At 37.9% G+C, this 26,382-nt stretch overlaps 1 protein-coding gene across 2 annotated transcripts; it reads right to left on the reverse strand.

Annotated features, from left to right (window-relative positions):
* Positions 1-3,264: 3,264 nt before the first annotated feature.
* LOC140951633 (T-complex protein 1 subunit zeta-like) lies at positions 3,265-26,369 on the reverse strand. 2 transcript variants are annotated; one of them, XM_073400930.1, is made up of 19 exons: positions 26,196-26,368; positions 21,085-21,148; positions 20,748-20,798; positions 19,020-19,082; positions 18,286-18,306; positions 18,138-18,197; positions 13,195-13,308; positions 11,532-11,635; positions 10,195-10,305; positions 9,674-9,788; positions 9,508-9,552; positions 9,000-9,179; positions 8,809-8,875; positions 7,901-7,981; positions 7,211-7,311; positions 6,904-6,990; positions 5,443-5,564; positions 4,729-4,825; positions 3,265-4,169 (listed from the first exon to the last, which is right to left on the reverse strand). In XM_073400930.1, the coding sequence occupies exons 1-18, from the start codon at positions 26,330-26,332 to the stop codon at positions 4,753-4,755; spliced, it is 1,596 nt and encodes a 531-aa protein (XP_073257031.1). In that variant the 5' UTR covers positions 26,333-26,368; the 3' UTR covers positions 3,265-4,169; positions 4,729-4,752. The 2 variants fall into 2 exon arrangements, with proteins under 2 accessions (XP_073257031.1, XP_073257032.1); XM_073400931.1 differs by lacking the exon at positions 18,286-18,306 and having other exon boundaries at positions 26,196-26,369.
* Positions 26,370-26,382: the final 13 nt, after the last annotated feature.

Raw genomic sequence — 26,382 nt, forward strand, 5'->3', positions numbered from 1 at the left:
CAGGCTACAAACGAGAGGTTGTTCGCACTGCACGTGCGACTCTGTCAGACTGTGAACGTGTGATAAACCGAACATGTCCTGTTACCGGGTCCTGTTATAACTCAAACTGTCATCAAAGGGGCGAATTAAAGCGCTGTTCTGGCTGTCAGCATGCATTCTACTGCTCAAGAGACGGCCAGAGGATCCACTGGAAGAAACACAAGGTAAACTGCGTTCCGCCGAATTTAAGTTTACACGACTTGTTCGACGCGTGCGAGCAGGACGTGATGCCAGTGCCGTCAGCACGCTGTGATTATGGCTTCGATAATTTGCAAATGGAATGTTCCAGCTGATGTGGAGAGCATTTTACTTGGTATATACCAAGCTTTCCGGCGAGACATCTTGCAGTCGGAACATGGGGACCCAACAGAAGCTCTTTTGTATTCGCTGCTGAATGATTTTGGCGCTTCGAAACAAATGATTTTTGAAGCATACGAAAGTAATTCCCTTTATGCCTTCATACAGTGTTTTGTCAGAAATGCGTCACAACGACGCGGAGATGCATGTCCTCGCTATTTCTCTGACTGGCTGCACTACAGACTGATCATTGGTCCTACAAGATTGTTGTTAAGCGAAGAGGAAGTGCTTTCAGCACGCGATATTGCATGGATGAGAGAGGAAATCTACCGCACTTATTATGAGTAGGACTTTCCCCCTCGTTGTGTTAACACAGAACATTTTAAAAAAGTTAGTGTTTAGGGTTCAACGTGAGGATATGCCGTATCACTCTTTTTACTTTATAAACATAACACTTTGCTGCTGGTTCGAATACTGACGAAATGTAAGTTTCAACCCAACCCATAGCTAACCCATTGAAAAGTTGCGTTCCAAAATAGACATTTCAAATCCCGCCAGGCAGCTTACGAGAAACACAAAGGATGTCCCTTTCATGAAATATTGTAGTCGACACTTAAATTACTGTTGCAGTTTTTGACATTAACCCGTTTACGTCCCAAGAGTGAGCGACATCAATTTCCTCCTAACATTCAGACGGCATTGAGAGGAGAAAACGACTCGAAGCAATCGGATGAATTTCAGGCTGACAAATAATGAAACCAAGGAAACGTTACGAGAAGTAGGGGGGCAGAGATAACAATAATTATTTGTAAGTGGATGTTGTAGTGAATTTTTTGTCTCAGGTAATTTTTATTTTTCTTTTGTTTCAACTTCATTAACATATGCCATACCCAAAAAAGAAAGAAAGACAACTATTACCTGAGATAAAAAAAATTAACTACAACATGGATATTGGGGCTTAAGAGGTTAACGGTACATTTTTTGAAATGTATTAAATTAAGGGAATTAAACACCCATTTGTCATAAAATGTAAAAGCATTTGCATTAATAATGTAAAGTGTGTTCTGCAAATTATTATTAAAATTTGTTGTGAAAAGGAATCCCTTTCCTCCTCCTCATATAAAGCTTTTCTGAGTACTCCCCACCAATGGTTGTTCTGTTTTACAAAACTTGGTGGATTTATTTGTTTCTTGCTCCAGAAGAGGGAAAGAAAAAATGAACAAAAGACATGCAATGGAAGTTCTCCAAAGGGACACTCGTAAGCAGACAGCTCTTCTTACGGCCACCTTGACAAAACCCCATTTTTCTAAACTTCCATACAAACTCTGTATTTTTACATTCCTGTAAGCGGCCAGCTCCAGTTAGACACCTTTTTAGCATGCTGAAGGTGTCCGCTAATGAGAGCTTCCTCTGTTTAGAGACCAGATATAGGTAGGGCATGATCGCAGGCATCAAGAAAATCAGATTCCATTTAATCACCCACCTAAGTCAACTTATTATAAATTGAACTCATTACCTGCCTTCTCACTGGCTAAGAGCCTAAAGTTAATTTTGGAAATCAGTGCGACCTGCAGATTAGTCATTGTCTGCTAGCAGACAACTGACTTGTCTGTAGAAGTCAAACTGTGTTCTATATTACAGTGTGTCATTACTTTCAATGACAGTGTGTTCTTCAAGGCAATCTATAATAAAGCAATTTTCATTAGATTTGGGTTTTACGATATCCAGATAGATGGAGGTCTTCATGAGTGTTATCAGCCTCTGCCTTTAGCCTTGGGCTGCTAACACTTACTTCAACTTGATCTAATAAATAACTAGGAATAATCAGAGCTTAGGAGACTGCGTTTGATATGTTTGTTAGACGTACAGGCAGGTAACAGTTGAGGGGGAAGGTTGGATGGTTCTTGCGATAGATAAATATGATTATGGCATATTTTGAACGTAAGGGTTGTGTACAGCGAAACCTCTATTTAAACTGTGTATCATTATAAGAAGATTTTGAAAAGATATCGTTGTTTAGTAGTAGCGTGGAGATCTACTGATTATAATTCTAGCGGTTATTGCATCATTGGCCTGTGGGTACCATCCCCCTTCCACATCAATTTGAATGGGGCCTCAAAGAACCCAACGAAAAGCAAATATTTCCCAGTGGTGTGTTCCATCCTTAGGTGGTGCAAGGTGTTAACAATTATTACATTACGTTTTTCTCGGCCTGTCCAGAACCATATCACTTTCAATTCCCATACTCACAGGCAAATTGTACTCTTCACTACGTTTGAGGGCTCTAGACTCGACTAGCTATGATCACATCACTGGGCCGAGATATTAACTTGTGGGCATTGCCCACTTACATGTAAGCTTTCCTTGATAGTTCTCAGCAGTGTGTTCCATCTTAAATTATGCAGGTATTAAGAAAAACGGCCAAGCCAATCAAGCTATATCCTCCACCTATTATGTAACATGGGATAAACAACATGACAGTAACAAAAGGGGGGTCATGTGGAAAATGACCCTCCCTTGAATACATGTTACTCAGAAAAGGGAGAAATGCTTAAAAGGAATCACTACCCTTGAATAAACCCCATATGGCCATCTAAAAAATGCAGTGAAAACCGGAGGTCAAGACCTCACACTGCTACTCAAAGTTTTTTAAAGAACAGACATAAATAATGTGTTTTGCTCAGTGTAAATATTAGACTTTTAAGTACCAACAATGACCAATCTCAATTTTCTTCTAACAAAATTACAATCTCAAATCATAATCATCATAAAATGCAACTGTAGGGGATAGTCAAGTTGCCCTGATGGGCTCTTTACCAAACCAAAAATTGTGTTTAATCAGTTGAGTAAAGTAAACTCAAACTTTAGCTTTCAGTAAACATAATTCCTTAGAATGATGCTGTATATACTCAATACATAACAGAAAAATGAATCGAGAATATTTTATTCAAGTGCACCCATGGGTAAAGTACTAATAGAGTCATTAGGGATGAGCTTTGGTTTGATTCCATCTTCCTGGCAGTCACATCACAGCAAGATTGTACCTTCCTGGAAAGCTAAGTAGGTAAGCTAACATGATCAGCTATCTAAAAGAAAAGTGTCATTTTCAAAACGGGTGGTGAAAACACTTAAATGCAAGCTTACTGACTCCTACATGGATATGCAGAGCCTAATTGTCACTCACACATCACAAGTAAGGTTTGACAGTCACAACAAAATTACGATATAGGCTCTCAGAGTCCCAGTGGGCATACCATCCCTTTCACTGGGTGCCCCCTTCTGCAGAGAAAAGGAGAGAATTAATGATGGTCCAAAGGTTGATTCTGGAACTGTGACCTTAAATACAGTGAGTGAGATCATGGATCAGAAGGGGAATAAAGTACTCTGGGGGTAGGATTGCGGAAGGAAAGAGCCAAAAAAGCCACTTTGACCCAAGCCTCATAATCTAAAAACAGAAGGAAGAGCCAAATATAGCCTCTATAATTCAACCCCCATAACCCAAAAAGCAAGTTCCACAAATCAAATTAAACTTAAGCTCACAGATCATATAGACTGAGCACAGTTTTGAATTGCAACATTGTGAGTATTTAACATATTTAAAAGCTTTAAGAAGAAATTAGCTGGTGATCACTTTAGTGGTTTAGAAAATAAATCAAATAATTGTGATGTGACTATATTTCAACAACAATGTAGCATTTTTTTCGAAAATTTCCTCTTTTTCTTTCAACTTGAATGCATGACCAGCTTATCTACTTGATGAAGGTGACGCTAACATCTTGACAGTGGGGTAAAGATCAGTTTAACACACATGGCTACATCTTGGAGGAACCACTCTGCAATAGATTATAACAGATAAAAGGGGACCTCAAATGAAGGCCATATGCTTGCTAAAAATCAAAATAATAAGCCATAAAATCCTGCACTTAAAAACCTAATCATGAGGTTAAAAATTTTGATAGGATAAAATTTGAGGATTGAGACCCTTTTTCAAAAGGACTAGATGAGCTTCAAATGTTTAGCAAGTTCTTCTTCAGAAAATCAGAAAAAAAATACACAAGTATAAAGGTACTCTACATCTGCCAATCTAACTGCAAAAAAGCCTAATATTTATTTTGTAAGCCACACAATTGACAAACAATTATACTGATCTTCAAACTTAGTGCTACACTCAGAATGAGGTTTCAATGTAAATAATAGGCCTGTTGCAGCTCAAGGTCACATGGCTTACCTTTCCCCAAAATTACAGGAACCAACCCTAAGAATAGCAGAATTTGAATGGGCATAAAACAAATGATGGGTCTGCCAATTTTCAGATTTTAAACTCTTAACAGTGAGATTTTAGGGTACCAAATGTATCATTAATTAATAATGAATTGTCATTGTCATCCATACCTCAAGAAGTAAACTTTTGTTATTCTATCCCTTCAATGACGACATTCCTGCTCTCATAATTTCATCAACTAGTAGAAGGTTGCTCGCAATAACAGTACTGAAATGTAACCAGAAAAAATCCAAGTAAAGGTAAATATTAGCACCATAAAGGTTCTGAAACCTTATGGCCATATTTTATTGGAACTTGATAAATCATGAAAGTAGACTCTAAAGAGACTTCTTCACAACAGATGTGCAAAAACAAACTATAAACATTTCAATGGATAGTTTCAGAACTTGTGAGGGTTTTATATCAGCTGTTCTTTTAAACTTTTTTTAAACAAACACATCTTTGAGGAAACTGTAATGTGAGTACAGCCTGGTAGTGAGCAAGGATGCACATGCAAAGTGCATAAAAGACACGTGTGTTTGATTGTGTTTGTTCTAAGCTTGCAGGAGTTGCCTTGTTTTTGTTTTCACTTGAAGCAGTACCTGAGTCCTTACAAGATGCCGTCAGAAATAGAAAAATTCCTCCTAGTGCCTGTGAGTTTTGTTTGGCTATGAATCATAGCTGAACAACGATGCAACCCATTAGACATTCTCAGTTCAAAACTAAACTTAAAGTTAGTGACAAAGGTAAAACATTAAATGAGTAATTCAAAAGCCAAATAGATCACAGAATTCTGTTTAAGTTATGATCATTGATCTTGAATAAAAAGTGAGCTTCATACTAACCATGAATGAAGCAGCTGTCTTTTGACTCTGTAGTTATCCCAGATGCCTGCATCAGCTGGTACTAATGCCTCCCCACTAGCAAGATCAATACCTACTGGTGTCTTTGCATCAGCATACTCCTCCTGCAATCCGTAAAAATCAACTCTTCTTAGTTAATTCCACAAGGAGGATAAAACAGAGGATGCAACAAACTTTTAGATCAAACTTCATTGCTGAAAGAGTGTGATGTTCAGTACATCAATAGCTCCCCCAAGAAAAACTTTGATAGATGCCTAGTGTGATTGAGTCTGGCATCCCTAGCACAGGGCTGTCATTAAGAGGCGAGGGCCGGGAATTCCCCTGGCTACTATGAACATGGCCCCTGGCTACTTTCAAAGGAAAATAAAAGAAAAATAGAACCAAAAGAAACCCCTAACTGTTTGATTCCCCGCCTACTTGTCGTATTTACCCTGCAACTTGAAATCTTAGTGACAACCCTGCTAGTACCAGTCAGGTTCTCATCATACTGGGCTAAAGTGTTCTGTTGAGAGTTAAAGCAAGCTTAGCTCTTTTCTTCTCCAATGCACAACAATAAAATTATTTTAAGGGTAATGGGTACATTGCAACTATAGACAATACATATCAAAGAGATAGTGATGTTACAGATTACAAACCATGTTGGAAATTCTGATTTTGTTTATGTCATCCCATGCTCTTGAAGTGAAAAGCATTACATAATGTCTTTCTCACTTCTTATCCAAGGTAAAAAATAAAACAACTTTCTGTATGCATTTTACTACCTACAGTTCAGACACTTTGAACTTTACTTATTGACCCTAGAAATATAATTCTCCCTAATTCACTGAGAGTGAAATTTCTTTAAAGCCCAGTGGCTAGAGGGCCCAGTACCCACCCAAGCTTAAAGAAAAAGTGAATTTCAGCTTAGGATAAGCTTTGCTCCAATTTTGCTTGCCCAGGGCCATTTCTTCCTTGTTTAAGTTTACAATTTAATTATAATAATACTTGTTTAATATATAATAATACTTTAATTATAATACTGCTTGTTTCAGGCAAACAAGCATAAAACTTAACTTGCCAGACAGGAAAATCTGCTTGTCCTGGTGACCAGAAAGGACATTTTTCAGCCTAGCACTCTAAGGTGTCAAGATTTGAATCACAATTTCTCCTTAGTTCCAGGCTCAGAACATGAACAGGACATTTTGCTACGTTTTTCATTCCATTTCATAGCTTTCAAACTAAAAGTCTTTCTATAACTAACACAAACAAGACATTTTCAAAATTAAAGAGCTCAGCGAGGTTGGCTATTACTGTCCCAGAGTGATAAGAAAGCTTTAACATCAGTCATTGTAAATATCCTTAAGTCCTTGTTTTAACTACCACTAAAATAAGACTTGACTCAAAATATTCTGAAGTAAAGACAGTGTAGGTCGAGGTAGTTTCAGCACTTCAAATCATGTTTACCTGAAGCTTGACAATTGTCTCTTGTGGATCATAACCCGAGTTTTGCGCTAAAATCTTTGGAATAACAAGAAGTGCATCTGCATAGGCCTGCATAAACAAAGGAAACCATTATATTAAACAAGCAAAACCTTGGTGCAGTGACTCATTTGAAAAAAATGCAAGTTGGGTTATTCAGTGAGAACTTGTGGAAAAAAACTTGTCGATTAACTAAATTATCATTTGAATTTACATGTTTGAAAGTCACCTTTGGCAAAATTTGTAATTTTCACTACAAGTATTTTCACAAGTGCATGGTCAGATAACAAACCTGAACTCCTAGCCGTGCCCTCCCCTTAACAGTCTTTTTGAACTCTGTAAGAGCTGCATTAACTGCAACCTCAAATGCTCCTGCACCTGGGACAACACTTCCTGCAAAGGACGGAATGTGAATCGTTATTATTTTTAGTAGCTACCAAGAAAGTCACATGTTAACTCCTCCACAAAGAGAAGCCTTCACAATTAGTTTTAGTCAATGAATAGGCTAAGACTTATAGAAGTATTTTAGTTTCTCCCCCAAAGCTGTGGTGGAGAAATAAATAACTGGAAAACAAGAATAAACAGTTGCAATGATGAAATACCACATAGACTGTACAGTAACTAGTTTTTAAGTACATTACACTTCATAATAACAGTAGCATGAAAATAAACACACTTAAGAGGGTGCTAAAGATCAGTAGAAGTTTATTTTTAGTATGTCACTCATTAACAAGTCACAATGCTTATTCCAAGGGGGTTGCAGTTGGTTTTGTTCTGTTCACCAGATTGCAAGAGTCTTACCCTGGTAAGTGGAATTGAAACTCTAAATCATCACAACATCATTATGCTCTGTGTTCCTCATGATGCTAACTCTGTTGCTAGTGAAAAGCAACCTTTAAAGGGAGTACTTATTAGAAAGAAGTTACTTAATCCCAAAAGTGTAAAGCTACAACCCTGTGTCAGGATCTTTTTCATTGCTTACCATCTTCAATGGCATTTTTTACTGATCTCAAGCCATCACGTGCTGCATCCTTTATCTGTGTCAGTGTGTGCTTGTTTGGGCCTGAAACGCAGCAAAAACAGCATAAGCCATAGGGAATATCACACTTAAACAAATCACCCATTTCCCATGGACTGAAGTACCTACAGCTGAAAAGATGACATGTAGGATTTTGATTTGGGAAGGGAAGGGGTAGGGGAGTCACCTGAGATACAAAGTTTGTCTGAGGTGAGAAGCAGCTACTTATGGCAAAAAGAGGAAGTACATGTATGTCTGGGGTCCTCCATATAGTCTACAATCTAGGGGGGCTTCCAGCAACAACTTCAAATATTAAAGATGGCTCCACAAGAACCCCCAGTCACCACAGCCAAGAAAGGGAAAGGAGGAAAGCTAAACAAATAAAGTCAACTTCTTTTAAAGCGCACACTGTAGGAACCTTGAGTTAGTGTCCTCATTAGCCAGAGTCTGTAATAATGGGAGTTTTTTTCAGTCAAACATCTGTAATGTATTTTTAGCCTGGGATTTAGCTGCTGTCCATATTATCAAGGTGTCCGCTATAGCAGGGTGTCTGCAAGGCGAGAGTTGGCTGTAGTTGCAGGTGAAAAAAAAAGTGGAAGTACTACATATACATGTGTAGTATCTGGAGTAAGGAGGAAGCAGGGTAGGATAGGGTAAGAAGAGTGAAGTCTACATGTATATACGAAGGAAGAGTTTATGTGGGCTAATTAGAAAGAGGGTTCACAAGCACCCAGGGCTCTTCCATGTAAGTGTTGATGCACCCCCATTTTATGCACTGCTGGTCCTTTGGAAAAATGACAAGTGACCAAAGCATAATTAATTCAATTAAATAAAATAGAATATCATAAATGTACGTTACAGTAATGACTCACCTTTGATAAGGATGGTAACTGAAAGAGGATTTTTCAGTTCTTCAATAAATGTGTATTTACTCTCGCCCTACAGTAACAAAAAAGCAACATTTTCACTGAAAAAAACCCTTATTTTTCCTGAAGATGACAGATATAAAATAAAAAACTGTATAAAATGACAGAGGCAGGTGTACTTTTTATATAATTCTCACCAATACATGTTCATAAACCATCCCAGCATGGCCCAGGCACTCAGGTGTCAAATCATCAAAGGAATTCATGGCAATTCCACCACAAGCAAGAGTCAGTCGCTCCATGTTCCTTCTTTTTGCACGACGAAGTCCAACTATACCTTCCTTCGCCAGCATGTCCAGTGACAAAGGGTCAATTCCCTGTGGGCAAAACATTACCCAAAACTTAATAGGGCTCAAAACCACAAAAAACATTTATGTTTCTTTAGTTTTAGTTGAATTCTGGGACCAAACACTTGTAAAAGTCACCTATGTAAGACTTGTTTCTAAAAAATATAGACAATGTGTTACTGGTAGTTCAGTGATCCTCATAAAATGTAGTTATGACAAGGCTTACATAAATATTTCTTCTATGGGTTTCTGGGTTACTTATGTCAATATTCTTATACATGTAGCCTACATAAATAAGGAGGCCCATGTGTAGTGTAGGGTTCTAATAAATGTTTACAACTACATAAGCACTAATTACCTTCTGGTTTATCACTACAAATCCTTTATCAGTTCCTTCACAAACCTGGTAAATTAATAAAAATTTTGTTAGTGTGACAATTTACCAGTCTCTTCAAACAAAAACAAGTAATGGAACAAATGCCCAGACCTTGAACAACCAAAATATTTTGACATTCTTTTCTCACCTTTCTTTTCAGGTCAATAACTTTCTGTACTTTGTCATCTGTAAATTTTCTTTCAGCAGCAACAAGCTTTTCCCTTTCAGCAGCACTTTTGTAGTAAAAGCCAGAATTTACTTCACTGCAAAGCAAGAAAAGAAATAGGCTGTTAATAGACTAGCCTTATTTGCAGGTAAAAGGAAGAAAAGTTCTATGTAGCATTGTTTGTATCTGGAGTGGAAGATGAGCCCGAAGAAGGTCTACAAATGAGGCCATTTTCTTCACACTGGGCACAGTACTGATATTACTTTACCGGCAAAAGATTGGGGTGTTTCATATCCATAACTAAACTCCTTCCATCAAGGGTTCATTGGCTTGAGCCCCTCAGTGAAAATTCCACTTATGTTAAATTTTGGTTTTCAAGATCCCCTCCCTCTAGCGATAATCATTGATCCTCCGTGAGGTCAATATGGATATTTTCTATCAAACATTCTTAGAAACAATACCACCAGGTATTTAGAGATACCACTGTATTATGACTGACTGACCTCTTTTCATATTCCATGGACACATTACAAGTAAGTATGTAAGCATTTGTGACTTTCTTGGACATGTCAGGATGACGTGCTCCATGGTCCATCACAAGTCCTTTAACCAAACTATGGACAAACAAGTGAATGTACTTAATACAATGCAAGGCATCTGATCACCAATGTATACATACTTACATTCTAATTTCTGCTTAAGAAACAATGTGAACTAACTCCCTCATACCTACAACTGCCCACAAAACAATTGAGATATTGTCCTCAAACAGGGTAACTTCAGAGAACAAAAGTATCCACACTCCTCCTCTGTCCCCTCCATTCAAAGTTAGGATGTTTGTTGTTTTCTATAGGTAGCTCGAACAGCAGCACAACATTGCATGGAGGGGATGGGGGAGGAAAAGTTATATTTCCCCCTTTTGAAGTCAGTAAAACGTAAAAAAGCCCAGTTTAGGGAGAAGTGTCTCAACTCATTTTGTTGCTGATTGTAGACACTATGGGAGCAGCTCTACCCACAGGTTTAGTTCTTTTGGTAGAGAGATAGTCTGCAGGGTAGGTTGTAGTTTTGATCATCAAGGTTGGACCAATACTCAAATACTTAGCATTACTAAGGAAGAAGGTCTGCCTTTTCCAAGCAAATGGCTCGACCTTCACTTGCCTTGCATGACCATCATAGAAATGGCAATTCTTCATCATGAGGATAAGTAAAACAGTGTCCTCAATTAGTACTTACATGCTATAATGATTGTTGTAGGTCAAAATGAAATTCAGGTTAAAAATAATGGTTTCAACCTTGGAACCAATTTCAACTGAATTTCATTTTGACCTACAACATAATCATACACTGGCACGTGAATAAAAATAGGTTTTATTAACAAAGAGCAGTATCTTTTTTTGATAAAGTTCAGTTGTGAACAATTCAGGGACATTTAGCTGGAAGTGAAGCACTTTTCATGGTGACAAGACATCTGACCCAGGGTTTAAACTTCTTAACTCACCATAGTAACTGGGTACATGACTGCTAAGGTAAATACATGTGCCTATCATCACTTTTAGGGGACCATCGCTTTGTAGAGGAAAAACCTTACTGAATGCACCAACAAAATGACATGTTTTTGTGACAACGTGAGGAGTGTATATTTGGTAGGTTAATTTGTCTCTTAGGTCAATCTGTTTTTAACCTAGATCAGTTTGTTTCAACCTAAGTCTATTTTTTCCAGACCAGGTTAATTAGATCTAAAGGTGTGTTTGCTATCACCCCACATTAGGCCAATTAGTTTTGACATTTTAAATGACCTGTTAAGTTATTATTTGAGTTATGTGTCATTATGCTTCCTTACGTTGTATCTGTTCCAGATTTGTGCATCATCTCCATTATTTCTACCATGTGAAGATCGATTGGTTTGTCTGGTGCCTGAATAGCTAATACAGCATCTACAACAACCTGTCAACAAAACAGTAGTATGTTAATGAGAATGCTGCTATTGTGACTACATAATGTACACCAACCGTATCCGACATTAGTATCAGTACTATCAGGGCTGTGCTCTAACAGAGCCTGTTGGCCCCTGACGCCTAACTTTTGCCCTCGAGCAACTAGAAAGTCACAGATTTTTCATACAAATCATATGCTGGGCACCCTAGATTTTACAGTTTCAGAACACTGGGCTCCCTTCAATTTTCCTTAGAGCACAGCCTTGACTATGATTGAGAGAGGACTCAGCTATTCCAGTTTTTCAAGACTCTTCATTTTCATGCCTTGTGTTATGTTTTGTAAATTACTGTGTACTAAATTAATTATATCCATTTTGAAGTCACTGGTGATCGCTGCAATCTGATTGGCTCTCAGAATCAATCACACTATTTTTTGCTCTAAATCACATCTGTTCTAAATAGCATCATTTCTGTTTTAAATTCCACAATTTTCACTCCAAATTATTGCATCATTTCTGTTTCATGTAAAGAATGAAATGTGAAAGCCTTTTTGTTTCCACTTTTCAACAAACCAGCTACTATATCTAGGTACTGACTGAATTCTGCAATTTCAAAATGGCTGTAATAAATTGGTAATTAAACTTCATGTCGTACAACTTTGTTCTAAAATCATACTTGTGATTAAAAATCAAACTTGCACGATTTCAAAATCAAGCGTATGATTTCAGACCAAATTGCACTTCACTTGGTATATTTACCATTATAAATCAAAGTTGCATTACCTCCTGGTACATTAAATGTTTTGTATACATTGGGCAATGATTTTTTGCTTTCACCAAGACATGGCTCACTGCTAATCACACTGAGGCAAAACAGGAGTGAAAAGAGAGGAGAACTTTGTTGTCGCATTACCATGGTAGCAACAATCTCAACAATCTTTCTTGACAGAGACGACCATTGCTTTTTCAATCAATGGAAGAAAAATATGAACTACTGTCTTGTTCCTGAGTGCAACCACGCAAAGAAAAGTCATACTCTTGATTTTTTTTCTGCCATATTTGCAGAACCACACTTTGTGGAGATCCAGAAATCTTGCTACCATGGCAATGTGACATAAGAACCTCTCCTCTCTAATCAACCTCAAACTCACAAGTTTCTACACTATAATCAGCTGTTTAGGGTGCAAGTGTGGCAGTACAGGCCTGCTGTTCACTGAAACAAACTCCCCCTAGTATGGACTCTTCTTAGGCTCTGACGGCAAAATTTTATACACTTTAGTTCTACACTTGTAACTTTTTTATAATGGACAACAAGCAGCAATTTTGAACATTCAAAGACAAATTTTAAAAATACTTTTTATTCATTTTTGGAACATTATTTTCATTGGATGTTCTATTCCTTTGGTGCACACCAGTTCACCTTGTTGTTAATGCCAATGCCTGATACCCAGCTAATGCAAATATTATCTATGCTAAGGAAATTTTTCTTCCACCCTACCAATACACACTTTCACTAGTATTAAGGACATTACATCTTAGTCATGGTCCCGACTGTAATGATCCTTCTCACCTCTGTCAGCAAGTCTGCAAGTTCAGAGTGTAACTTTGTCCTCAGGGAAGTTCTTGCTACATTTATAAGTGTATCTCTGTCCATTTTCTTGGTAACTTTTATATCCTCTAAAACCTTAAATAAATAATGAAACAAGATCAGCATGTTGCTTATTATTCTTACCACACCACTAAGTGTTCACAAATTACTGCAAGGTATGTACATTTAATTCTCACTTTTGAGTCTGTGGATAAAATAATGATATTGAAACAAATCGGCCCAGGAATACATATCAGCCATAAACAATGAAAAGTGAAAAATTACCAACAGAGATTCTGGCTAATTTTTGTTTTTGTGAACATTTATTTTTTGTTAAAATCGTCAAAGCAGACAATTTCTGTTTAGTCATACTGTACACTGTAAGGTAAACTGAAAAAATAAAAACAAATTGTTATTGAGTGGTTTTTGTTGTATTTTGAAAGATTCTTGGCACAATTCCAATTCTTGGAATTTAGTTAATGCAAAGAGACTCTTGTTTTTCAAAGAGATATCAAATAGCACCAGATAGCCCCTCAAAGGAAGGAAAGAGAGCAGAGATTATGACTAAAAATGTGACACTCATCTCCTTTAAACTTTCTTTCCAAAATATCCACTCGTGCTCAAAAGAACAGTCTGGTCCAATCCTGAAAGTTATTTATTTTAATCCAATCCAATCCAACTTTTGACAGTCCAATCGAATCTGGTCCCATCCAGTTTTTGTCAATTGGCATGACACAAATCATGAACTTGTAAGATTCTTGCCACTAGATTCTTACAAGACCACACAACATTCTTGACACAAGATTCTTACAGGGTCTTGTAAGTTTCTTGACACAAGACTCTTGCCATAGGATTGTCACAAGATCCTGAGAATCTGGAAAAGATTCTTTCAAGATCTTGCACCATTCTCTACACAAGACAGGGCTGTCAATAGGTTGAACATATCACTCTTAACTGGGTAATACATGGTAATTGTCCAGGTTTTGAAGGCCCTTAGGGTCATAGCATCTAGGGGGTCTAAGCACATGCACCCCTCCAGCCGCGTGTTAAATGACACGCTTCATAGCGTGTTAAAGTCGTGTTATATGGCATGGTAGCACAAAGGGAGTTTTTAAGCAAACGAAGAGGTTAAGCAAGATTGAGCCTTTTAAAAGTTACATGAACATTTACTGGTCATGAAAAAGGCACCTGATGTAAAAAGTTCTTCCTAGCACAAATGTTACAATAGCCTGTTCTATGCCTTCATGGTGATGAGATTGTGGGGTGCAATTAAATTCAGGGCCTTGCCGAGATTTCCGTCCAAGTTTTCCGGCCACATTTCCTGCCAAGATTCTTACCAAGATTCCTGCCCAGATCCCTGCCAAGATTGTTACCAAGATTGCTGCCAAGATTCTTGCCAAGATTCATGCCAAGATTCTTGCCAAGATCCTGTCCAAGATTCTCGACAAGATTCCTGCCAAGATCCCTGCCAAGATTGTTACCAAGATTCCTGTCAAGATTCTTGCCAAGATTTCTGCCAAGATTCTTACCAAGATTCCTGCCAAGATTCTTGCCAAGATTTCTGCCAAGATTCTTGTTGAGACTCATGCCAAGATCCTGTCCAAGATTCTTGACAAGATTCCTGCCAAGATTGTTACCAAGATTCCTGTCAAGATTCTTGCCAAGATTTCTGCCGAGATTCTTGCCAAGATTTCTGCCAAGATTCTTGTTGAGACTCAAGCCAAGATTCCGGCCAAGATTCTTGAAAAGATTCTGGCCAAGAATCTTACCAAGATTTCTGCCAAGATTTCTGCCAAGATTCTTGCCGAGATTTCTGCCAAGATCCCTGCATAGATTCATGCTAAGATTCTTGCCAAGATTCCTGCCAAGATTCTCGCCAAGAATCTCACCAAGATTCCTGCCAAGATTCCTGCCTAGATTTTTGCCAAGATTCTTGCCAAGATCCATGCCAAGTTTCTTGCCAAGATTCCTGCCAAGATTCTTGCCAAGATCTCTGTCAAGATTCTTGCCAAGATCTCTGCCAAGATTCCTGCCAAGATTCTTGCCAAGATCTCTGCCAAGATTCTTGCCAAGATTTATGCCAAGATCTCTGGCCAAGAATCTTACCAAGATTCCTGCCAAGATTTCTGCCAAGATTCTTGCCAAGATTTCTGCCAAGATCCCTGCATAGATTCATGCCAAGATTCTTGCCAAGATTCCTGTCAAGATTCTCGCCAAGAATCTCACCAAGATTCCTGTCAAGATTCTTGGCAAGATTTCTGCCAAGATTTTTGCCAAGATTCTTGCCAAGATCCATGCCAAGTTTCTTGCCAAGATTCTTGCCAAGATTTCTGCCAAGATCCCTGCATAGATTCATGCCAAGATTCTTGCCAAGATTCCTGTCAAGATTCTCGCCAAGAATCTCACCAAGATTCCTGTCAAGATTCTTGGCAAGATTTCTGCCAAGATTTTTGCCAAGATTCTTGCCAAGATCCATGCCAAGTTTCTTGCCAAGATTCTTGCCAAGATCTCTGCCAAGATTCTTGCCAAGATCTCTGCCAAGATTTTTGGCAACATTTCTGCCAAGATTCTTGCCAAGATCTCCGCCAAGATTCTTGCCAAGATTCTGGCCAAGATTCATGCCAAGAATGGTGCCAAGATTCTTACCGAGATTCCTGTCAAGATTCTAACCAAGATTCATACCAAGATTCATGCCAAGATTCTCGTCCCAAGATTCTTTCCAAGATTCTTGCCAAGATTCTTGCCAAGATCCCTGCCAAGATTCATGCCAAGATCCCTGCCAAGATTCTTTCCAAGATTCTTGCTAAGATCCCTGCCAAGATTCTTGCCAAGATTCTTGCCAAGATTTCTGCCAAGATTCTTGCCAAGATCTCTGCCAAGATTCCTGCCAAGAATGGTGCCAAGATTCTTACCAAGATTCTTGCCAAGATCCCTGCCAAGATTCTTACCAAGATCTCTGCCAAGATTCATGCCAAGATCCCTGCCAAGATTCTTTCTAAGATTCTTGCCAAGATCCCTGCCAAGATTCTTACCAAGATTCGTGCCAAGATTCCTGCCAAGATCTCTGCCAAGATTCATGCCAAGATTCTTACCAAGAGTCTTACCAAGATTCTTGCCAAGATTCCTGCCAAGGTTCTTGCCAAGATTTATGCCAAGATTCTCGCCAAGATTCTTGCCAAGATTCCTGACAAGATTCTTGCCAAGATTTTTGCCAAGATCCCTGCCGAGATTCTTACTAATATCCCTGCGAAGATTCTTACCAAGATTCTTCCCAAGATCTCTGCCAAGATTCATGCCAAGATCCCTGCCAAGATTCTTTCCAAGATTCTTGCCAAGATCCCTGCCAAGATTCTTACCAAGATTCTTACCAAGATTCGTGCCAAGATTCCTGCCAAGATCTCTGCCAAGATTTTTGGCAAGATTTCTGCCAAGATTCAACCTAAGATCCATGCCAAGATTCTTCCCAAGATTCTGGGCAAGATTCATGCGAGGATTCTTGCCAAGATCCCTGCCAAGATTCTTACCAAGATTCGTGCCAAGATTCCTGCCAAGATCTCTGCCAACATTCATGCCAAGATTCTTACCAAGATTCATGCTAAGATTCTTTCCAAGATTCTTGCCAAGATCCCTGCCAAGATTTATGCCAAGATTCTCGCCAAGGTTCTTGCCAAGATTCCTGACAAGATTCTTGCCAAGATTTTTGCCAAGATCCCTGCCGAGATTCTTACTAATATCCCTGCGAAGATTCTTACCAAGATGCTTCCCAAGATCTCTGCCAAGATTCATGCCAAGATCCCTGCCAAGATTCTTTCCAAGATTCTTGCCAAGATCCCTGCCAAGATTCTTACCAAGATTCTTACCAAGATTCGTGCCAAGATTCCTGCCAAGATCTCTGCCAAGATTTTTGGCAAGATTTCTGCCAAGATTCTTCCCAAGATTCTGGGCAAGATTCATGCGAGGATTCTTGCCAAGATTCCTGCCAAGATCTCTGCCAGGATTCCTGCCAAGATTTTTACCAAAATTCATGCCAAGATTCTTGCCAAGATCCCTGCCAAGATTCTTACCAAGATTCTTACCAAGATTCCTGCCAAGATTCCTGCCAAGATCTCTGCCAAGGTTTTTGGCAAGATTTCTGCCAAGATTCTTCCCAAGATTCTGGGCAAGATTCATGCGAAGATTCTTGCCAAAGATTCCTGCCAAGATCTCTGCCAAGATTCCTGCCAAGATTCTTACCAACATTCATGCCAAGATTCTTGCCAAGATCCCTGCCAAGATTCTTACCAAGATTCTTGGCAAGTTTCCTGCCAAGATTCTTGCCAAGATTTCTGCCAAGATTCTTGCAAAGATTCTTGCCAAGATTCTTCCCAAGATCCATGCCAAGATTCATGCCAAGATTCATGCCAAGATTGCTGCCAAGATTCTTACTAAGATTCATGCCAAGATTCTTACCAAGATTCATGCCAAGATTCTTTCCAAGATTCTTGCCAAGATCCCTGCCAATATTCTTACCAAGATTCTTACCAAGATTCTTGCCAAGATTCCTGCCAAGATCCCTGCCAAGATTTCTGCCAAGGTTCTTGCCAAGATTTATGCCAAGATTCTCACCAAGATTCTTGCCAAGATTCCTGACAAGATTCTTGCCAAGATTTTTGCCAAGATCCTTGCCGAGATTCTTACTAATATCCCTGCGAAGATTCTTACCAAGATTCTTCCCAAGATTCTGGTCAAGATGCTTGCCAAGATATCTGCCAAGATTCTTACCGAGATTCTTGGCTAGAATCTTGCTCTTGGCAGGAATCCTGCCAAGGGGGTGGGGGTATACAAGACCCCTGTGGATAGGAAATTCCACGGAGGCTGGGGGTCTATCTGAAAGACCATCTATGGTGGGGGGGGGAGGATATTTTCAGGAATGACACAATACTAACCTCTAGAGCTTTTTTCTTTGCTAATTCAAATCCTTCTGTTACAAGACGAGGATGCAAACCCTGAAGAGAAAGATGAACTATAGTGGTTTCACTGTATCCATTGAAAACTCAGCAAGAATAGAAATCAATGACACTAACAAATGCATACCTCGGATATGTATAGATCAGCCTAAGGGGACAGACAAAACCAATATGAGTCACACTTCAGACCATTCAAAACAGAAATACAAAAATAATGATATCTTAATAATACATTATCTAATGAAAACAGAGAACAATGATGATTTAGATATAATGTTGTAGATGGTGACGATGATTAATATTTTATTAAAGTTTCAAAGCTTTTAAATCTGTCCTTTCTTATCCCTGATGATGCTGTCGATTGCCGTAAGCTCAGATTTAAACTTTTATTTTTAATCACAGCAGTTAAAGGCCTCATCCATTATCTTACTTTTAAACATGTCGCTGAAGGATGACATGCACAGATTATTATCTGGCGCAAGTGCTAATCATGAGGCTAAATGTACATGTTCCGGTTAATTTTTTATCTCAGGTAATTTTTGTTTTTCTTTTGTTTTTGGTTACGGTAATATATGCTAATGAAGTTGAAACAAAGGAAAAAAAATTAATATAAATTACCTGAGATAAAAAATTAACTACAACATATGCTTTGTTCATGAAGTACCAGATCCCCTCTAACTGAGTTGGATACACAGCTTACAGTCTTAAGAATTTTAAATAAAGTAAGTTACAAAACGTACATTAGCTAATTTACTTAAAAATTTAACATAGATGTACATGTAATAATATAATGTTATCTCATACCCATAGGTTTAACATAAAAAAGTTAAAATAACATAAATTGTCTTGGAAACTACCAACCTGTTTTAATAATTCTCCTATTATTAGCACATTCGATGTCGTACCATCTCCAGTTATATCATCCTGGAATACAAAAAATAAATTATGAAGAAGCTGAAGACCACAATTTACTTAGAGCTTTAACTCATTTCCCCTGGGTCAGATCAATAAGGAAAAATTCTGAAAAATTTGTGTTAATTCTGATCGCTACCAAATGTGCCACAAAGGAAGTAGACTGTTTGAGCCATTTACCTGACTAGTTTCAGTTTGTTCCTGAAAACAGTAAAAAATGGCTAGCAAATGGCTGAAAAGGTTACAATGCTTTTAGTGATCAAGAAATGCTTTTGGCAACGAATTTCGACTATTGGTACGTTTTACAATAGTTTTGGATGTCATTTGGCTTCTCAGCTTTTGGATGACCGCAAAAATTGAGGCAAACGATCAGTGAAAATCTTAGTGTCTCAAAAAAGTGTTGCCAGCCATGTGCTTTTTAAATGTGATGAAATACGTCTCAGTTTAGCTTTTAATCACAAAAAGCCCGTTTTTTTCTACTGAAATCTGTCTTTGAACAGATGTTCCTGAGTTCAAAGATTGAAATTTATCAAAAAGAAGTTGCTAATATTAGAGTTTTTGTCTTGTTGCTTCATAATAAACAAGCCACACTAAGAATAGAATTGCAGTATGGAAATGAGTATTTACTTAACTAACTTGCATAAACTGATAGCATCACAAAAAAAATTGTAGCACATAAGCGGATTTTTTTGCTCAGACATCAAAGGAAAACTTCTCTTTTAAGTTTTTTCCTCAAGCCAAATATTACTGTGCAAAACGTGCTTTTTCAATCAAAAAGATTCCATAATAATTAAATTATTTAAATAAAAACAATTGTTTGTTAATTTTTCCGGGAAATATTATGAGTTGCTATAAAGTAAAATATTTTTTCTGGAAAGTACACTTTCTGCCCTTTCAAAAGAGGTAGAGCGTTCTAAGCTGATGTAAATACCTGCTGAGATTTGATTTTTTATTTGAACACCATAAACTCTGCTGACTTTGGACCAGAGGGAAATGAGTTGCAGGCAAAAATTGACGATAACATAATATAATGGAATATAATACTCATACTGTGCATTATGATAAGCTTATTTACCATCATTTTGTCTCATGATAGTCATTTTACTATTGATTGTGATGTTTCAACCACAAATTGTGGGTCTTCATCAGGTGATGTTGCTGATTTACTGAGCTACAATCTATTAGCTATTAGCAACACCATGGTTACTTGTGACTGGGGTATCATGAACCTCACTTGAGGGTGGTATGTTCAATACACTGTTTGCATTACTACATATAGTGTATAATACCCTTCCCTCAATGGTGTGCTGTGTAACACAGCTCAGTAAATCTTCACCATCACCTGAAGAAGACCAGCAGGATGCAGTCAAAACATAACAATCAATAACAAAGTGACTATTGAGAGACGTGACAACCAACCTTACCGGAAAAAATTGACTATTAAAAAGAAGTGAGCTCTACAAAGAGTTTTCCAAATACAGCAAGGAGTTAAAGTTATAAGTACTGTCCAGTCACTAGGAATATGTGTAAAGATGTAGTTTAACAAAAAAAAAACAGCTGGAAGCAAGAGGAATCACAAGGATATGAGCAATGGGTGGAATTCATAAGCATTTTTCATAATTTTAGTTCTTTGTACATTAAACTGTAATAAAGTTGATAACAGAAAGCAGACAATACCTGAGCAGTAGCAACTCTGGCAATTAAGGATGCTGTTGGATGTTGAATTTGCTATAAAGAAAAACAAAAAAATTATTGGGAGTTACAGAGTGGTACAAATAAAAACATAACCGTTTGGGATCCTTATACTGTAGATCAATCTCTGTTAAAAACTAATGACCCACTTGCTAACTCTATACTCCTTTCAACTCAAGTAAAATAGTTAGCGCAGTATTACTAAATGAAAACTATTTTGAAATATTTCAGTCAAAAGTCATCCTTCATCATAAAATTTGCATAGCAATAATAAATATTTGAATAGTTAATTGCCAAAAGGCCACATTCAGTTTCCACCCACCATTTCATGAAGAAGAACATTTCCATCTTTAGTTAATTTTATGTCTCCTGCTCCTGACACTAACCTACCATAAAAAGAAAACAATTTAATCAGTCAAAAACAACAAAATGGGATTGTATATGTTACAGGTTGAATTTGATTTCACGTTAATTTTGATTTTACTTTGGTTGATTCTCAATTTCCAAACAAAATGTTTTTATGTTTTCAACCCACATAAGAGCTTTCTCTGCCACCAGCTGAATACAGCATCATGCAAAAGCCTGGAAATTCAAGATGCCTCTATCCCAAAATGAAGAACTTGTTCACACCAAAAATTTGATTAAATAAAGGTGTGTAGGTGCTGTAATACCTCATGGAAGTAGAAACTTAGATGAATCAATAGTTACTTAGTTTGAACTTTGGTGCATCATGTGAAAACCAAGAATACATTGCATAGACCGTAGACTTGACAACCAGTTTTGGGAACACCTGCTTTAAATCAAGAAGATACTGGTACAGCGATGGCTGCCCATTTTGTGAGGACAGACCTCAAGTTAAACAATAAGTAAGTGGCAGCATAAGAGCCGGTCTCCCAAAACAACAGCAAAATGCAAGGAGATATACCCTATCAATAAGTTTGACACTTTATAGCCAGGTGGACTCAACTACGAGTTCACTTTCATATGACTTTTACATGCACATTTTGAAAAATTAAGGTTTTCTCGCAAGTAAGGTGATAAGGGATTGACACACATTTTCCTTGACGAAGGCAGCATTGCCGAAACATCGCGTGTACACTTCAATTAACTATCTTTCATTTATGATTTTTTGTCATGTTATTACATGGAATGGTGTGTTGAAATATTATGTAATCATACATGCAGAACCTTAATATATCTCCTCTTTTCTGTTCATTTGTCACATTTCTTTGTATGTCTGTTTCACTGGTAATATTTGTTTTTTACTGATAATTAATTTAATTCTTTAATTCTCTAGCTGTCAATTTATTTGTTTGGTGTAGGTCATGTCTTCTTATTGAGTCTCTGTCAGATCAAGTTGTATGGCACTTTTGTCTTCTTGACATTATATCGCCATGAATAAACATATTAAAATAGTTATCAGTTTTTAATTACAACATAAAATTATCAATTATAACATAAATAGACTGTACTAAGACGGATCCTAGACTTTTAATATATGTAGATAAACAGAGATTCAGTCCAGTGTTCTTATGAAGTGTTCTATAATATCAAGGAACCCCTTTGGGTTTTTTCCTCGCACTTTTCCAGTGTCAAATTTATTATTCATGTTTTACCCACATTATACACTTATCCTTCTCTAAATAAACTCTAGAAAACGTTCATAAAAGTTTATGAAAATGTCTCGTTTTGCTATTGTACAGAAATCAATATTGATCTCAAATAAGATGCTGTACCCAAAAACTACGTGTATGAGGTCAATCACAGGGTTCATACAAAAAATTGCAACCATTTTTCACGGACTTCTCAAGGACTTTTCAAGGGCTATGTTAGATTTTCAAGGACCACCTACAAGGAATATAATTTCACAGACTGTACATAAATGCACATTCCCAGTGTATTCTAATAAGGCTTTAAGGCTTGAACTGTGTTCTTCACCAACTTCTCTACATTTTTCAGTTCACTTGTCTTAAATTGATAGTTAATTATTGCATAAAACATTGAGCACTTTATGTAAATAACCTTTAAATTCTCTAAGCTACTTTGTATTCTGTCTCGGACAACCAAAAAGCATCAAAAAACACTTTCCGAGCCACTACATGCAAAGTTAAAGAAAATTCAAGGACTTTTCAAGGACTTGCAAAAAACTTTAAGGTATCATCCAGGGTAAAAAACCATCATTTTTCGAAATTTTCAATTTTTAGATGATTAAGTAGAGCTCATCAAAAGCTTTCTTTTACAAAAAATTCCAGGAAAAAATGTTTTTTCTGTGCAGACTTATGGAGCTCAAAAGTTTTTTCTATGCTAATTAGTTTAATTGATCGCTGACAAGTCCTGTCATACTTGATACGCATGCCGCTGTTGGACAAAGCTAATCACGCAATTTGACAGAAATCGTCGTCTACAAGTATAGTGCTCACTGCTCTTCTGTGGATTTTGGAAGTGAATGCCTCCAAAGAAGAAAAAAGAGCTTGTCCGTTTTCATCCTTGACTCCAAGACGAAAGAAGACGGCAAAATCGGTTTGCAAAGTGTGGGTTTCGAAATTAGCAGAGAGCGACGAGGGCTCCTACTACAATCACGAGAAATGGCTAAAAGATGACAAAGCTTCTGAAAAACCCATTGAAACTACCGCGAAATCGAGTTTCACGAGTTTCTTAGCGAGCGGAGCAAGCTTTTTAGGCCGCGAAGCGGCCAAGCGAGCGACAAATTCGCGACCGGTCCCGTGCCATATAAAAATCGGACGAAGGACTTTTTTGAAAGTCTATTGTAGCGGGAGAGCAGCTTCAAGAAAAACACCAGGAAGCGGTTTGTTGTCGATTTTTCCAGGGAAGTGTCGATCTTTTAGAAACATGTATCGAGTAAAAGTTGGCTTGGCTCAAAATGAAAACTGCTCGTCGCAAATAACTAAAAATGCTTTCTCGACAACAGAAGGATCGAACAGAGCAGAGCGTTTGAAATAAATTGTTCATCTGTTGTTGGGTTTCGTTTGTAACCTTTTCCTGCTGTGTCACTATTGTTGTCCCTTTTCTGGTATGCATCAACATTGACAGCTTTGGTGTTATAATCTGTTATAATCTCGTCACGGGCAATACGCCGCCAAAACTCTTTTTCCCCTGTTTTTTCGAAATGAAAATCAGGGCAAGCTGAGGGTACGTTTTAAACTCTAAGTCGGCAACCCGTGAACCAATTTGGCTGAAATTTGGCCAACTTGCTGTCAGATAGTTTTTCTAAGAAACCGTGTCTGCGAATTTTGATTTCTTTTTTCGTTTTGGAGTGAGAGTATTTTTTTCACAGGTGGTGCTAATGATTTGCTATCCCTAACTTCAACTGCTTATAACAAAAGAACAAACCCACTTGACAAAAATCTGAGACACGGTTTTTTAGTCAAACGTGTTAAGAAGCGAATGCGATCTTAATTGGCTTCTTCCGTTTATTTTTGGCTGGCCTGGACTTAACTTTACAGCGACACCCACTTTCACAAAAAGCTTCTCATTTCTGAATCGCGTTAATATTTTGATTTTTTAAAAGGAATAAGCAATAATCTGGAACTATTAAGGAGTTTTCAAGGAAAAATGGAATTCAAGGACTTTTTAAGGACTTCCCCTAAAATTTAAGGACTTTTCAGGACTGTGTGAACCCTGGATCAGGAGTTCAGGGGTGGGGAATTGTGCCCGGGGGTAGGGAATAGAGCACCAAAAAAGAGAAAAATTGCAAATCCCCAGGAATATGCCTGGGGGGGAATGGCAAGAGGACAAATAACAGAGAGAGAAGAAAAGGTGTTGCCGTCAAGCAAATCACACAGTAACCTGAGATCAGGCTCTATTTTCGCTTCGCTTTGAAAATTACATTCCGGCGGGCAAGGCGAAACAAAAAGAGAGCCTGATACAAACCTTTAACGAAATATCTGCCGCTCACTTCTTTGATTGATGGACATTTGCCGAATCAGCCAATCAGAATTACTTCCGTTGCTTGTTTTTCTAGTATGCAAATTTTTCACACGTGGGAAAAATGCAGACTGGCTGACTTAAAAAAATAGCTTTTATCTGTTAATTTGTTCAGCTAAAAATAAAACAGTCAGCACAATCACATTTAACTTCTTGCGAGATTAAGGGAGATCTCGAAGGTTACTTCTATTGGCGTAGAAGGTAAAAAGTTTTCGACAAGACGGCGACACGATGTTCTACTAGTTTTATTGGCTAGGCGCTCTGGAATTTAAAATACTGAAATCTCTATTTTTTCCGTTGTCTTGATATTTTCCTCGGCAATTTCCCCTGATCGATATTCAGTACATAAAACTTTAAAAACAAAGGCAAACAGCCAACGAGCGAGGACACCAGTTTTCTTGGTTTATTTTTAACAAAAAGCGTAGTCAAACAACCAGTCTGTGAACGCTGAAAATTTCTTGAACAGCGATGCCATATTTTTCGTCTAATACTTCACAGTTGGCGATTGAGGTTTCTTTCGCAGTGAGCCTCCGCTTGCGTACCCCGTTCAGAGAAGTCATTCCCGGCTAAACTTTCAAATGAAACCAGTTTTAAGATGGACAGTATTTTGATTTGCACCCGTTTGTTAGTAAATCAAAATACACCTTGTTAGTGGTTAACAACTTGTAGAGGGATTCAACTCCGCGATACACTCACTTTCCATAAATAAAGCAAATCCTGAGAAGATATGAACAACCACATGAATTTTCTCAATTTCCATGGCACATATTAAGGCATATTTTCCTTCCATAAGACCATAAAACAATAAAAAAGACAGCAAAATCGATCCTTCTCTCCACCGACGACGGATCATTCACGAAAACAACCACGCAAGGAATAAGCGCTTTCAACTTCCGGCGTTTCCGACAGCCAATCAGATTTTGTGGCATTGTTCTAACAGCCAATCAGCGTTACGGCCAAAATCTGGCCGTAACAAGCACAAACTTGTAATAGTTTGTATCAGGCCCAATTTCAGCGGTAGCCGTTAGAGAGAATGTATGAGAACCGCTCAAATTGGGCCTGATTTCAGGTTAATCACACAGGTTAGTCGGTAACCTAGCATTCCATCACTCATATCTAAATTCAGTACTCTAAAACGACAAAAAAGACATTACAAATTAATACAGGAGACGCTTAAGGCCCTGCTACACTTCATAACCCTGCTAAAAAACTAGGGAATGGGAAAACATGTTTTCAAAAATTAACACCTTTACATCGCACTTGGAAAGTTCACCTGACACTCCCTTTTTAATATTTACAAGGAGGAAAAACGTCATTAACCTTTATCGAGAACGACGAAAAGGAAATCAATTAAAAGAACTTTTCTCAAAAGCAACATTTTTTTGCACAACACAACTCTTTGCACGCTTGACAACGCCTCGAGAGTTGACATGTAAAAGCACGTGTTTTAAAGTTAAATTAGAGGCAAGCAAGCGAGTTTTTACTTACATTTTCATTGTCCCCTTGGGACCTAAATTTGTTTTAAGAACATCCTGAAGACCTCTAGCTGCTGTAATGTTAAGATGCAAAGCAGCGGCCGATCTTGCAACTTCTGCTTTCGGATTTAGTGCCTTGATTGCCGCCATGTTGGTTTGTCAAAGCGGCGGAATTTTTCAACCTCGCTTCAGCCCTTCAG

This window comes from Porites lutea, chromosome 11, assembly GCF_958299795.1.
Source record: "Porites lutea chromosome 11, jaPorLute2.1, whole genome shotgun sequence".
Lineage (NCBI taxonomy): Eukaryota > Metazoa > Cnidaria > Anthozoa > Scleractinia > Poritidae > Porites > Porites lutea.

Coding starts and splice junctions, on each gene's coding strand:
- LOC140951633 (XM_073400930.1), bottom strand. CDS start 26,332: ATGGCGGCAATCAAGGCACTAAATCCGAAAGCAGAAGTTGCAAGATCG. Junction 19,083..20,747: donor CCAGAGTTGCTACTGCTCAG/GTATTGTCTGCT, acceptor TTTGTATTCCAG/GATGATATAACTGGAGATGG. Junction 4,826..5,442: donor AGACAGCTGCTTCATTCATG/GTTAGTATGAAG, acceptor GTTACATTTCAG/TACTGTTATTGCGAGCAACC.